General features: G+C 39.2%; 2 protein-coding genes across 2 annotated transcripts; one reads left to right on the forward strand and one right to left on the reverse strand.

Moving 5' to 3' along the window:
* Positions 1–1963: 1963 nt before the first annotated feature.
* kiaa0753 (KIAA0753 ortholog) lies at positions 1964–11802 on the reverse strand. The gene is made up of 17 exons (XM_046072823.1): positions 11640–11802; positions 11355–11471; positions 10405–10698; positions 10059–10326; positions 9761–9870; positions 9596–9658; positions 9053–9274; positions 8143–8320; positions 6544–6746; positions 6199–6329; positions 5600–5752; positions 4953–5042; positions 3286–3373; positions 2973–3044; positions 2627–2797; positions 2312–2393; positions 1964–2088 (listed from the first exon to the last, which is right to left on the reverse strand). Exons 2-17 carry the CDS (start codon positions 11367–11369, stop codon positions 1964–1966), a joined length of 2265 nt encoding a protein of 754 aa, XP_045928779.1. The 5' UTR covers positions 11370–11471; positions 11640–11802.
* A 286-nt stretch (positions 11803–12088) lies between these two features.
* Positions 12089–14232, forward strand: txndc17 (thioredoxin domain containing 17). The gene is made up of 4 exons (XM_046073937.1): positions 12089–12332; positions 12534–12615; positions 13271–13346; positions 13577–14232. The coding sequence occupies exons 1-4, from the start codon at positions 12188–12190 to the stop codon at positions 13643–13645; spliced, it is 372 nt and encodes a 123-aa protein (XP_045929893.1). The 5' UTR covers positions 12089–12187; the 3' UTR covers positions 13646–14232.
* The last annotated feature ends 227 nt before the right edge of the window (positions 14233–14459 follow it).

The following is a 14459-nucleotide window of genomic DNA, read 5'->3' on the forward strand; positions in this document are numbered from 1 at the left end:
CACAACAACTCCGTGGCTGTTCTTGAATGGCCCAGCCAGAGCCCTGACTTAAACCCAATTGAGCATCTCTGGAGAGACCTGAAAATGGCTGTCCACCAACGTTTACCATCCAACCTGACAGAACTGGAGAGGATCTGCAAGGAGGAATGGCAGAGGATACCCAAATCCAGATGTGAAAAACTTGTTGCATCCTTCCCAAAATGACTCATGGCTGTATTAGATCAAAAGGGTGCTTCTACTAAATACTGAGCAAAGGTTCTGAATACTTATGACCATGTGATATTTCAGTTTTTCTTTTTTAATAAATTTGCAAAAATTTCTACATTTCTGTTTTTTTCTGTCAAGATGGGGTGCTGAGTGTACATTACTGAGAAATAAAATGAACTTTTTTGATTTTTGGAAAATGGCTGCAATGAAACAAAGAGTGAAAAATTTAAAGGGGTCTGAATACTTTCCGTACCCACTGTATATATATATCAACCACTTCTTGTGAAAAGCAGACTAGTGCTGAAATGCCGAGCTGATTCATTTATAAAAGATCATTTTAATTTGAAACACCCCGTTTTGTAATGCTACACCACATACACATAACATTATATATTCACATTTACATGTTATTCTACCTTCTTTGACACGTACATTAAACTGTATGTAACTGGATTATTATTTATCCTTTGATGAATACTTGAGACTTGTTTTGGGTTTGTTACACTTACAATTTTTCATACATTGTTGCGGTGCGTTTTAAATTTGTAGTTACTTTAAGTCAGTTTACAGAGATTCTTTTTTTTTCCTATTGATCGGTGTCAAAAATCCTAATTACATTTAGTGTGATTTAATGTCTTAAAAAAGAAAGCATGAAAAGGTCCAGCGGGGTGCAAGTGCATGTTAAAGGCATTGTTAATTAAGACGGAGGACAAAAGCAATGCAGGCAGATCTGTTTCTGTTTTATGCCACAGGGATTCAGGGAGATTCACAACAAATGAGCTGCCAGTTCTCAAAATGACTTTGTTCCCTAATAAGAAGCTGCGAGGCTAGATACCTCTGAAGCAAGAGCAACTCATGAGAAAAAAACACAACACCTCTCCTAAAAGACTAGACACTAAGCATGATGGATGCAATAAAAAAATAGTGTAAGATTAACCACAGTGGATATCAGGGATATGAGGGAATTGAACCTGAGGCACCGGGTCTGACTGGTTTTAATTTGCTAATGGTGCTGCTTGAATTTGTTAGATGCAACATCCTGCTGGCTTGTCTGTGTCAACAACTTCTAGTCCTTCCACTCTCTTGTCTCTTCCTTCCAAGTTCCTCATTAATTTAAGCAGTACAACAGCTGTAGCCAAAGCCCTGGGCAGCGGAGGGTCTCTGTGGAGTCTGCTGCCAGAGTCAGGAATAGACTGCTCTGGGTATGGCAGCCACCAAGAGAGTTTTATTGGATGAGTAAGGCCTCCCGATGGGAGAGTGATTATGGGGCAACGACACATCATGTGGAAAAAAACACTAACTGTCCACTGCTACAAAAACATTAACCACATTACTTTTCATCGTCTAGAGGTCTGATTCAAACAATAGTGAATGACTTCCTGTGGACAATGCCGCTTTCGTAATACAACCACAGGAAGTCAATCCATTTATTTTTCCTCATAAAAAAGTGCCCTAGAAATAGAAATCCAACTTTTGTTATGTATATTTTTTTAAACAGAGGGTTAATTCACAATGTGATACATTCATTACTATTACAACTGATAACGAGGGCTCAGACCTATAATTTCATATCAAACGATTGAAGGAAGTTAAATAGGTCAAACCCAGATACTGCACTCCAGTTAATATTCTGGGAACACTCCCTACAAATTTCCCTACAGCTTCTTTAAGATGAATAAAACAGCAAGGAGCCATCAGCAAAACATGAGAAGTAGAACTGAGTATTTTTTTAAAAAGGGAAAAAGGACAGAGTAACTTACCCCGTCTCCACAGGTTTCTCTAGGACAATATCAGCTACACAGCTCTGCCTTAGCACTGGCCTTGTGAGCCTAATTGGCTGAGGAGAGGCTGGCCTGGAGCCAGAGGCATGGCACTGGGGTCCTGGGAAGAACAGAGAGGAAGGAGTTGTGGTAGTGTGTGTTGAGAGGGATGGGGTGGAGCAGGGGACAGACAGAAACACCAGAAGCGCATAGAGTCAGAATGACAAGTATTTTCCCACTCTAGCACTGTCTCCACCTACAGGAGAATCAGGGAAATGATTTCTCTAAAAGGGTGAAGGGATAAACAGGAGTGTGTTTGTGTTAACAGCATTTGGGTTTTTTACCTGCTGCTCCTGGTTGGTCCCAGTCAAGAGGGTCTGAATATGTGATAGAAGCAAACCGTCTCCTCACTTCCTCCTGATCTCTCTGCTCAGACACACACAGAGAAACACATTTTCTAAACATACTGCCCACCTGCCAAAAGTGAACCATGTCAAACAGACTGAACACTGTCATCGAGACTAGACACCGCATCAGTAAACAACACCAGACCAAAGCTGTCACAACAGCTCACTATAAATAGCAACCCGGGAATCGGTGACCTTTCGATTTCCACACTGGGCTTCTGTTGGTGAGCCTTTCTATAGGGCAGCACTCACCTGTATCTCCTCCATACGAAGCAGCATACTCTCCAGGGTGGGGGCCTGCAGCCTACATTCAGCCATGCCCTCCAACTGTCTGTTTGTCTCAGCCGCCCACGCCACCCGTGCGCAGTCCTCCAACAGATCTTCCAGCAAGGCCTCACTCAGCTGCTCAGCACTCTCTGCTGCCTGTGGAGGACAACATGCACAAAAGAAAACAACAGAAAACATACGCAGAATATTAGGCTTAATTGTTCAGTTTTCGCTGTTTAACCATTGCCATGACACCAAATTCCAATTCCATCAATAGCAAGGCCAACTCTCCTCTCTCCTGTGAATTATTGGCAACAGCAGCGCAGCTCACCCTCTCTGCAGCGTGCTCAGACAGCCGATTCCTCAGTGAGGAGCTGATCCTGTTCCTGGTCTCACCAATCTCCTGAGGTAAACAGACAAAAACAAACTCAGTCTCACCAATCCAAAGTACTCTCTCTTAGTCCGAAACAACAAGACTATTACTCAACAGTCACAATTTATTTTACTGTGTTAAATCAGGAGGTAAATATGGCTTTATGTTTTACTTTAACAAATGCGATGTATTGATTCTACATGAGATGTATAAAAGGAAGGAAAGAGAAGTAAAATCTAGCACTATCCAGACAACAGATACGTCTTCCTACCTGTGCTTCATCCAGAAGGGGCTGGATTCTCTCTCTGGCCTTCTGCTCGGCTTGCTCAGCCCACCGAGTTGGCGAGACACCTTGTGACCTGTAAACCAAAACACACCCACACTGCAAGCTGTCACAGAAGAAGTTCTGTGAGTGATGGAATAGTCAAATTCTGATGAATGAGAAAAAATGCCTCGTTTAAATCAGTTTTTCAAATAATATACCATGAATAATAATGACTCTAAACACATTTAAATTGGTTTTCAATCTGATGGGATTCTACACAAAATAGCAGTATATGTCAGACTCTGTGTTTACCTACATGTTCACATTTTCTGCCTTGAACAAGGACAAGTCAGAACAAGGTCAGAACTGTCAAACTACCACCACTAAGCCTGACACGCTACTCACAATGACTCCAGCTAAGATCAGTTCAGGAAATAATAACTCAAACGAGATTAATTAGATGAATGTGACACAAGCATTACATACAAGAAATAATACAGTCATTTAGAAGGGGTCTATTGTGCAATCACCTGTTAATAAGTGACAGGTTTTGTGCAATATCTGTCACTTGTTAACGAGGGGAGCAGGGGGACCAACTGACGCCTGGCTCAAAACACAATAAGGTTACAATGACTCACTGATTTCAGCTTTTGACATGGAATACAGAAATACTTTTTTTTTTTTTTTTTTTTTTACAAAAAACAGGCATTAGACCATTAGCATACAGCTTTTTCTTGCCCTACATACTGTATTTAACGAACAGTTTGTTGTAGTTTGTGAAATAGTAATAGTGGGACTAATAATAATAATAACAATCGTGCATTTCCATTGAAGTGTTTGAATAAGTTACTATGCAGAAAAAATTTAGAGCCCTGGAGCAAAACAAAATGGCGTGAGGCAATTGTTAACTAATGTGTCTAATTCCACCTGTGTTTTTCCTGCTGTGACATGTCAAACTTCCATCGGGGAAAAAGTAAAAAAAATTATCAGGCCTATTGGTTTTTGTCTTTGTGGGTGAGAAAATAGAAGCATGAAGGACAAACCTGCACATTCGCTGTAATTTAATTTGAGATTAATGGACCAAATCTTGCCTACAGCCTATGCACAACTCGCACGGTGTTTTGTTGCTGGCCTTGCGCTGTGTAATTAGGAAATGTGAGGTGATCTATAGGAACATATACTCTCTCAGGTGCTGAGGTGATGTTGCTGCACTCGCAACATACATTATTTTCTGTTCTTATGTTTGTAGGTAATCATGTCCATGGTGTAATTCCCAATGTAACTGTTCTTTAATTGTGAGGCCTGGAGTACTGAGCTGTATGGCAGATTACTGTGTGGATTACTGCCTTGGGCTGTGGCATTACTGGTGGAAAGCTCTTTTTCTCAAATAACGTAAACGGCAAATTTTATTTAGGACATAGGACACACCTAAGCATTTATTATAATAATAATAATAATAATAATAATAATAATAATAATAATAATACTACAGTAGGTTATGTATATTGTACAGTGACTGATTAAAAAGAGCCCCTAAAGAGAGCCAATATTACCATGACCCAGCATGTTTTTCTGTGCAGTTTTGTACGGGATTATTAACAGATCAGGTTTTTGGCTGGATCAATATCCAACAACAAGATGTCTGCTAAAACTGTAGTATACTTCAACTGTACCTTAATGTCTGAATGCGTTCAGCCTCTTCTTTACTCAGCTGGTTGAGCTCTTTTAGTCTCTGCATCGTCATCTTATCCAGCCAGGCTTTTCTGTACCAGTAATCACCAAATGAAACAAAATGCAAGCTGAATTAAACATTTCACCGAAAAGAACGTATAATCCTCATCTCTAAAATCAGGCTGCTTACCCTGATTAATTGCAAAGCACAATTGTAGTAATTAAGATTTGATTAAACGCAGACATATGTGGAGCACTCAATCAATGAGGTGCTTATAAGCACTGAAAACAGGCCAGCTATTAATCACTCATAAAGAGAAATGGCCTCAATCTAGCAGGCACCTAGATTCATTTATTGGAAAGAATTAACTTTGAATTAGAATCCATGCATTGCCTGTGGCTCCTAGCAAGTGGGGTCTGACACAGAGGTTAGAAATAACTCAGTGAATACAGAAGGAGGACTCATTAACATTCCTTTCCCTAGAAGCCATCCATTTAAGCTTTTTTTGCTTGCTAGGACAGACAATCTGATCTGATCTGAAGTACAAATAACAAAAACCTACCACTGACTAATCTGAAGAACTATCATATTCCATTATGAAATATAGATGGAAGAGGTTCAAATCTAGTTTTAGGAGACTGGCTTCACCTTAATGCTTCGTTCTGAGCTTGTTTCTTCTTTTCTGAGCTCAGGGTCGACTCTGCTCCCAATCCACCAGCCTCTTTCTGCTTTGTAGGGCTGGGTGAGGGCTTCACAGGAGAGAAGAGACACCGAGGCTCTGGTCTTTTCCTTTGAGGGGATCTGTTGAAATAATAGCAGAGGGATGAAAGAATAATAAAAACAGATTGAAGACAAATATACTCTACATCGACATGATGGTGGCGGGGACTGAGCAGGAGGTATATGGAGAAAAACATGGACATTTTTTACACAAGGAACTTTCAACAGCGCATTTTGACATTCACAATATTGCTTACGTAGGCTGGCACTGCTCTTCTACTTTTAAGCTTTATTGTGTCAAGAGCACTTTAATGCATAATACATTAATGAACAGATTGATACTGGATGCAAACGGTCACCTTGAGTTTAGCGTTTCAGACATTACAATAGTATAACCTTAGTTATGTAACGATGTTAATCATCCATTGTGTGCTGAGATCGAAAACATTGGTGAACAATAATAGGTTGTGATTTGAAAAAAAAATTAATGTGTCATCTGCAGCAGTACAGAGAGATAAAAGGCTCACCGCTGTGGAGGAGGAGAATGAGGGGATGTAGGTATCCAGGGCACAGAGCGCTCTTTTTGAGGGAGCTGGTTCACTCTGAGCTGAGAGGAGACTGTAGGCTGCTGGAAACCCGCATCTTGTATCTGATTATGCTATCACAAAAATTATCATATATATGTTTAGACTGTTTACATGATCCTCACATTGACATCAAAAATCTCTGAAGCGACCTCTGGGATCCACCTTTATGTACCTTTTCACATTGCATTTAAATAAAGGCCAAATCACACTGCTTCTAATATAACATGAAACACTTGTGTGTTATGATATTTTCAGTTCAGTACTTTGTAGAAGTGAAGCAAACACCTTCATTATAACGTCAGCCTTGCTTCTCTCAGAGGGTAGAGCCCCTCCTTTTCTGCAGGTGGTGCTTGTCTGAGATCGTCCGTGCAGCTCTCTCAGCTCCCTCTGCTGGGCAAGTGTCTCCAGGCCAGCCCGGAGCACCTCTCTTCTGTTCATGGGCTGGCGAGAAGTAGTTTTAGGCTTATGTGAAGCCATTCTCATACCTCCTGACACAAATGAAAAATGAACCGCATCATTTGTTTTATCTTAACTTACTGAATCTTATTTAAACAGAAAATAAGGAATAGCTATGCTAACAACAAACTATACTCTTCATTATCACTATTAAACTCAAGTAAATCAGTTTGGAATCTTGGGGTCTAAGGCATTACACGCACACGACAAGGCCAATTAGACAGTTAGCTAGCTCTCTTGACAACCAGCTGGATCCCTACTGACTGATAAATAAATGGTACAGGGAAACACAACAAAGATGTTTGTTTCCAGGGAGAGATCTAGATGCAGCTACAGCTCATTGAAGGTGTTTGTGTCTTCCACAGGATGACTCTCAGCCCAATAGGAGCCAGCAGGTATTAAATGCTTTAAGCGGCGGGGGACTGAGGGGACAGAGTTCTGCACATCAGTTCCTGTTTTTTTCTGTGACTTCTTCATGGTTACTTATTCATTTTCAGCCTGGTGCAACCATTTAAGCACAGTGGGAGCCCCAAACACAACCATATAAAAGCCCTTTTCAGATACAAAGGAGACTAAAAGGGTTGTCCTTCATCAAAATGCTTACATAAAATGTACTCTCTGCATTTTTCAGATGCACTGGCAGAAAGTAAACCTGGGCCAGTGGACATGAGGGAGAGGAGTTTGATGTGTGCATAGAGGAACTGCTAGCAATACTTTATTTCCTAGCGTACCTCAACACAATATACTCTTCTCTCTAGAGGAGTCATGTTTTCAGAACGACAATTGCCCTTGAGCGAGACTTTCCTGTTAAAAACACAGTCAACAAAAGTGGACGTAATTTTGATGGGAGCAATTGCCCCAAAGAAATACGTTGCAGCCACTGCACAGATCAAAAACTTACTTTTGAACCTACTAGTCATTTCAACACAAATAGGGCCCAGGTTTAGCACAGTGGTGATGGCGTCGAAGATAACAAAAACAGGGATTTATTCATCTTCGTCTATCGTGTCTAACTTTAGTGGATCATAAGAGATGTGGTATGAAATGAATCTGTGGATGCTCCGGTTCAAGATGAAACCAAACATTTCTATGGATGTCAGTTTTTGAGTCACGACAAAGGCTGATATGTGGCCTACAAGCTTTTTTTTTTGCCTAGCAGTTGCTATCAATTTAAATATAATGAAATTTCGGTGGCTGAATTTCAATGACTTTTTCAGCACTTTGCTAAAAAAAGGGGCTATTTTCAAGGTATTCTAGTAATTGATTTACCTCTTACAATTCAAGCACCTAGATTCATGATACTTTTGTATTAATTGTAATATGTATTAATATATACTGTTGGTAGAAATGTATTTATAAAAACAGGTACACAAATGTCTTACTAAAGAAAAGCAAAGGCTGTTAAGCATGCTAACTAATCACACTCACCACGGACAACTCTTTTGGGATTTGCGGGTCTGCGAGGACCTCGAGCAGTTGAGGTGCTGGGACCCTTGGGTGCACTAGTGGGTGACACGCTGCGATGAGGAGACTTCCTGTGTGGAGGACATGCTTGGGCCCGCATCTTTTCAAGCGTCTCTTGTTTACGGAGGGCAGAATCCAAAGTCTAAGAGGAATAGACATAATAGACATAAAAATTTGATGTCCACTTTAAAAGAAAACTAAACTAACTCCCTATAAAATAAGCTGCACTTGTAGACAAATAACAGAAAATATAAATTAATCAAATAAAACTATATTTTTTCAGTTAACTATAAGTCAAAAAATAAACAACATAACAAAGACAATCATTCATAACAGCGCAGTGCAGTTGTAAAGTATAAAGATGATATTAAACAAAAGACTACAAGTAAAGTGCTGGCTCTCAGCTTTAATTTTTATATCAACATTAGATGCTGTAAGCAAATGAAGACTTTTCTATACCTAATCTCATAATTTTGGTGGACAGAAAGTAAGTGGAAAAGTTAACTCAGACTTAAATAGTCCTTTCAAAAAGTAATTCTATCTTTAAAAGTTGGTACAGCCTATAGTCTATGACCCACAAACAACACAGGCACACTTTTATTATCTTCGCTTGTGATGCTCTGCCAGACCCCTGCTGCAGTTATCCGCACTCGATGCATGTTTTGTGGAATTATAGAATTTTTAATCTTCAGTAAGTAAAAGACATGATCAGTTGCATTGCGATCAGGTGACTATATGGCCACAAAAAAACTATTTTGGTTGTCTGTTTCAAACCTACTGTGCTGGAATAGAGCCAAAGCAATTTAAAAAACAAGCAAACAAAAAACATATTATTGTCCAAATACTTTGTGATTGTACTTGTACTGCTCCTTACCTCTAGTTTCTGCAGAATGTCGAGGGCCGTCTCAGGCACAGATGAACCCTGTTCTACTTCGACTTTAGCTGAGCACAAAGAGATCTGGCGAATCAGCTGGCCCAGCTCTTTGTAGTGAGGGGGTACCTTGCCATGAGATAGATCTGAAAGCTGGTGGATAACAACCTGTAAGGCCCTGAGTGCCCCACGGTGGGCAGCTGCAAGCCTGTTTATAGCCATGGACTGAAAGAAAGATCAGATAGTAAATCAGTTTACTATTGAGAAAAACAATGGGTTTGCTGAGCAGTAGAGCTGGCAGAACTTCACAAAATCTACATTTAGTAATATTAATTTAAATATTTTTTTAATGTGGTAAAAATACTGCCATGTTATTTGAACATTGTAGTTATAAAAAACTGCTTTGTCTTATTTAGTTTCCAGTGATAAAAACAAAACTAATACAGGTGTAGTTTCAGACCACTCATTTGTGTGTTTGGGATGTAGAACACTTATTTTTTGAGGGATAGGAGGCCCAAAAAACAAATTTTACTACTAAAGACATACCTTTTTGGTGTCCCACATTTTCTGGCTTCGTAGTTTCTGTATATCATCTTGTATCTCTTTTACCTATTAAATAACAATTTAGTAGAATAATGTTTAAAGATACAGTGGAAATCAAAAAGTCAGTGAAGGTTTATTTTCGATTACATGTGGTAAAGATTTAAATACCTGTTGTTGGAGAACATAGATCATACGTGCTGAGCGGGCTGACTGCTTCTGTCTTCGTATCTCCAACTTGTTTTGCTCTTCAGGCTCCAGTGGCTCCTCTATCTTCTCTCCTGTTGTTTAAAATCCCATTATTAATTATTTTTAAGCATTTTGTGTCCATTGTAAAACCAAACAAAAAGTGTGCTGATTGTGGTAGGTGCCAAAACTGTGAAAACTTTTTCAAGCTAAGCTGTAGATTTAAACATGTAATCAACTGTAAGACACTGGCCTAGTATTACAAGCTGTTTTTGTGGGTCACCTCTATTGGCTAGCTCTTCCACTTTCTGAATATACACTTCCAGCTCATCTTGCAGCTTGCAGATTTCCTGGCTTAAAGGAGTTGGTTTGCCTCGTTCTAAAGGCTTTGGGCCAGGGTCTCTGGTTGGGGGCGACTGGCCAGTCCGAGGCATGGGAGAGATGGGACATCTCTGGGATGTGTGCACCAACAGTTTGGCTCCAGGTTGGGCCACTTTCTCTTTTGGACTGGAGGCCTTTAACTTTGTCTTATTTGGGGTGGCTGCAAGCTCCTATAAAGAGAGATAATGACTAACTAAGTAGGACATATACCAGTAAACCAGTAGTTATATACTTTGTACTATTATTACCTGAAGCAGCTCTACATCACTTGTCTCAAAGAGGGAGGCCTCCTGAGAGGGTTTGGCAGGGGATTTTGCCACTGACTCAAGGCGCCTTCGTCTCAGATCTCGCTTGGCCAGCTCAACCGCAGCCCGCAGTCTCTCCTCGGAGAGAGTTGTGAAGCTGATGGAGCTCCTGGGGCTGTCCACATTCTCACGCTCCTCTGACCGCGGCAGCAGCCTCTCTATCACAATGGGGGCAGGCAGGCGTACATGGGTGGCACGGTTGCTGGCACTTGCAGGGATGGCTTCATTGAACAATAGCTGCGGTGCGCAAGATAGCAAGCAGTCTTAACCAGTCTTGCATTGTGAGACATAAACAGCAATTGTGATTCTAAATTAAAGCTTTTCACACTCATACATGCTTTTCAGGTAGCGTTATTGCTGGCATTCACTTCATATTAACTCAGTTGCCAGCATTTGTTTGGTACAATTAGCTAGACCCAATCCAATCTACAGGAACAAACCTGCAGTAAAACCAATCTTCATTGCGTTTTGTGTGTGAAATATTTTAAAGAGAGATGAATTCAACTCTTTTTTTGTGGGCTGTGACGTTACTGTTTGGTTCCGTTGAGCTGAATTGTGCTATGCTGAGAGGTTTGTCAAATATCTAGTCTATCCTCACTGATAAAGGTGGACAAAATACTGGAAATAAAGCAATAACTTTACGATTCAACAGCACCGCACACCATGCTTCCCTAAGTGACCATATAACAGTAACGTTAGGTAAATCAACACTCTAAAACAGCAGGAAAAAAATGAAGGGTGACATATCAGACTGAGTCGGGTTTAGCTAACGTTAAGTTAGTTGTTCCAAATATGCTGACAACTGAGTGCACATGCGTGTCCAGGTAGCATTAGTCATCTGGAATAAAGACACTGTTAATATTGACAGGGTTACGTCTTCCACTGTTTGTTACCTTGATTTGTGACATCCCAGTTGTTAAATCGCAGCGGTTGTGACCGTTTCGTGTTGACTCTAAAACAACCCAGTCTCTCCTTTGACTTTGCTGTCCTACAGAAATCGCGGAACCATTCTGCAACAACTGTGCAGTCATTACAGCGAAAACAACCACATACTTCTTTCAACCTAGCAAACAATTCGTGATATATAACTAATGCCAGTGACAGTTAGCATTAGCACGCTATGAACGCTTTTGACTTGAAGTACGGTAACATTAACGGTTAATCCCAACTTCACTTACTATAACGACTTTTCTTCAGTTTATATAGGAATTATACATTATCTTTGCACATAGCGTGTCTAACTGACAGTAAAGTAAAATATAGCACATGGTTAACTTGTTTAATTTCAGTCTAATAGATTATCAACCGTTTGAAACACCGCCATGACAACAACAGAAGCCGCAAGACGGAAGTAGTGGGTTGGTTTTTTTTTACCAAGTACGGATCGGCAAATAAGTCAATCATCAGCGCAACCGCATTTTTAATGACCAGTTATTAAGTTTAAAATATACCCCTTTTGTAAAATGTTCTATATGTTTGAGATAATATGTAATGATCGTAATCTGAATTATAAAACTTGGTCATCACAAAATATAATTTAAAAAACGTGATAAATGTTTTCAGGTACAAGGTCCCTTTAAGAACCTTTGCACACACCGGAAGTGGTACTGTCAAGTTTGGAGTATTTCTACCAGGTCCAGCGTTCAGGGGAGCAGTATTTCTGATAACACTTGTTAGTGCATCGTAGTTCATATTAGTGCATTTTCACATTAATTTAGTCTAAACGATGACCCATTACGAAGAAGTAAATGTCCGCGGGTATGATGAATTCTGTCAGGCTGTGTCTGAAAGAAAAGGAAAAGATATTTATGCTTATTTCTCTGGCGATAAAGACGCCCAAGGAAAGAGCTGGTGTCCAGACTGTGTGAAAGGTAATAACTTCATACTTGGAATTGCCACATATAAATATAGTCAATAGATGTTTGTGGTTTCATTTTGAGTAGACTTGATTGAAATATTTGGTCATGTAACCTCATGCAGCAAACATTTCGTTGTTCTGGTAGTGAGAGGAGTATGCCGTTTTACTTTTAAGGATCTTGATTTCACTTTAATAGGTTTTATTTCCCTTTTAGCTGAGCCAGTTGTTAGAGGAGAGATGGCTCATCTTCCTGAGGGTTCTGTCTTCATCTACTGTCAAGTTGGAGAACGGGCCTAGTCAGTATTTTACTCTGCTTTATTTAAATATTTTATGGCAAATGTTAAGGCATATCAAATGCTCGAGTCATTCAGATGAAATACTGTCACAAAACAGGAGAGCACACCATGTTTGAGCTGCAACTGACACTTAAATGATAGATTTAACAATTGAGTATTTTCATCTGCTCTATAAAATATGATAATGGCAATGAGAGAACAATGAAATAGCCTTAAAAATAGTTAATTTACAGTTTGACAGACAACCCAGAACTCCCTCCAATTTAATCTAACTTGATTTTGAAACCATATAAAATGGAAAAACAAGTCACTAACCAGTATAAATTCTTGCTAAATCACAAAACATATTATGTGCTTACTAAAATTTAAACATTGGATGAATCTGATTTTACATTTATGTTTTAGGGAACTGACAAAGTATAGAGCCAGGTACAGTGAGCAATATAACATCACATGTATACAACCCAGAGGAATGGTAGCCAAGAGAACATTTTGAGCTTTTAATTGTCAAGACAGAAGTATTTTTTTCAAAGATTTTTGTATAGTGACATTTACATGTTGGAAAGCTTAAAAATACTTTCAAGTCTGCTCTTTCAAATATGATATCTGTAAATGATATGAGCCGTTTAATAATAATGTCTTTTTCATGCTTCAGTTGGAAGGATCAAAGTAATGCCTTCAAGAAGACACTGAAGTTGAGTGGAGTTCCCACTCTGCTGCGATATGGCACAGTAAGAATAACTTCTATTGGCTTGACTGTTTTATTGACATGGATTAGCCTAAGATGAGACGTACTATAAATGTTTTACAGGAAAATCCACAGAAAGAGATAGGAGACCAAATTTCAGTGTCTTATAAAATGTTGAATATGAAAAAGCACAATATTTTTAATATTACTGTAGTTAGAGTGGTCTAGGGAGTAAATGTACCTGTAATACACCCCCCTGTAATCCTGTTTCAGCCTCAGAAGTTGGTGGAGGACGAATGCTTCAAAGCAGAGCTGGTGAGGATGATGTTCACTGAGGACTGAGGGCTCCCGCACAGTTCACATTACTCATAATTCAAGATTTGAGTCATTCAAGATTTCTTCACTGTTAAACTGTGAATTTCATCGCCATTCGGTTTTACTGTACATTTCCAACTGTAATTTGATGCAAATCAGCAGCAATATAAGTTTGCAACAAAAATAATGGGAATCCTTTGTCATACACAGCTATTCAATTAATTCTAAACTGGAAAATTGGCAAAAACAAACTTTTAGAATTGGTACTAATCATGCTAATTTCTATTGTTCCGCTTTATGTGCAATCACTTATTTGATACATTTCTTCAAATTTAATGATGTTCTAACACACTAGTTGATTATAAAAAAAATGCCTTGGGATTTTTTTTTTTATTGTGACCATTTTAATGTGACTTTTGTTGCCTTGCAGTACGACTCAAATAAAATGACACTTGACACTGAACATTTGTGGTGGGAGAAAACATTTGTTGTAATGTATGATGACCCCCAATGAGTGCCACAAGCTAAAATGTAATACACTCACAGCAATGTTTTTGGTGACCAAGTTTTTGTTGAATAATTTGTGTTGGAACATTTAAACAGTGTTTTCACCATGTAAGACTATTTTCATTCTTCAAGTGATGCCAGAAACCCCTTCTCATTTGTCACAGCCCGGGTAGTTTCCTCTTGTGAAAACTAGGTGGCAGCACATCCATAGAAATAGAGTGTGATTGTGACACCAGGCAAATATTTTTTTTTAATTTTCAGAATTTAAATCACAGTTGTCTAATGAAGATTACTAAATTAACTCATCTCAAACATTTAATTTATTATGTTTTTT

The sequence above is a fragment of the Micropterus dolomieu genome, linkage group LG17 (assembly GCF_021292245.1).
Source record: "Micropterus dolomieu isolate WLL.071019.BEF.003 ecotype Adirondacks linkage group LG17, ASM2129224v1, whole genome shotgun sequence".
NCBI classification, from domain to species: domain Eukaryota; kingdom Metazoa; phylum Chordata; class Actinopteri; order Centrarchiformes; family Centrarchidae; genus Micropterus; species Micropterus dolomieu.

Coding starts and splice junctions, on each gene's coding strand:
- kiaa0753 (XM_046072823.1), bottom strand. Junction 8,321..9,052: donor ACATTCTGCAGAAACTAGAG/GTAAGGAGCAGT, acceptor TATTCCTCTTAG/ACTTTGGATTCTGCCCTCCG. Junction 3,374..4,952: donor GAACGCATTCAGACATTAAG/GTACAGTTGAAG, acceptor TTTGGTTTACAG/GTCACAAGGTGTCTCGCCAA.
- txndc17 (XM_046073937.1), top strand. CDS start 12,188: ATGACCCATTACGAAGAAGTAAATGTCCGCGGGTATGATGAATTCTGT. Junction 12,333..12,533: donor GTGTCCAGACTGTGTGAAAG/GTAATAACTTCA, acceptor TTTCCCTTTTAG/CTGAGCCAGTTGTTAGAGGA. Junction 13,347..13,576: donor CTCTGCTGCGATATGGCACA/GTAAGAATAACT, acceptor ATCCTGTTTCAG/CCTCAGAAGTTGGTGGAGGA.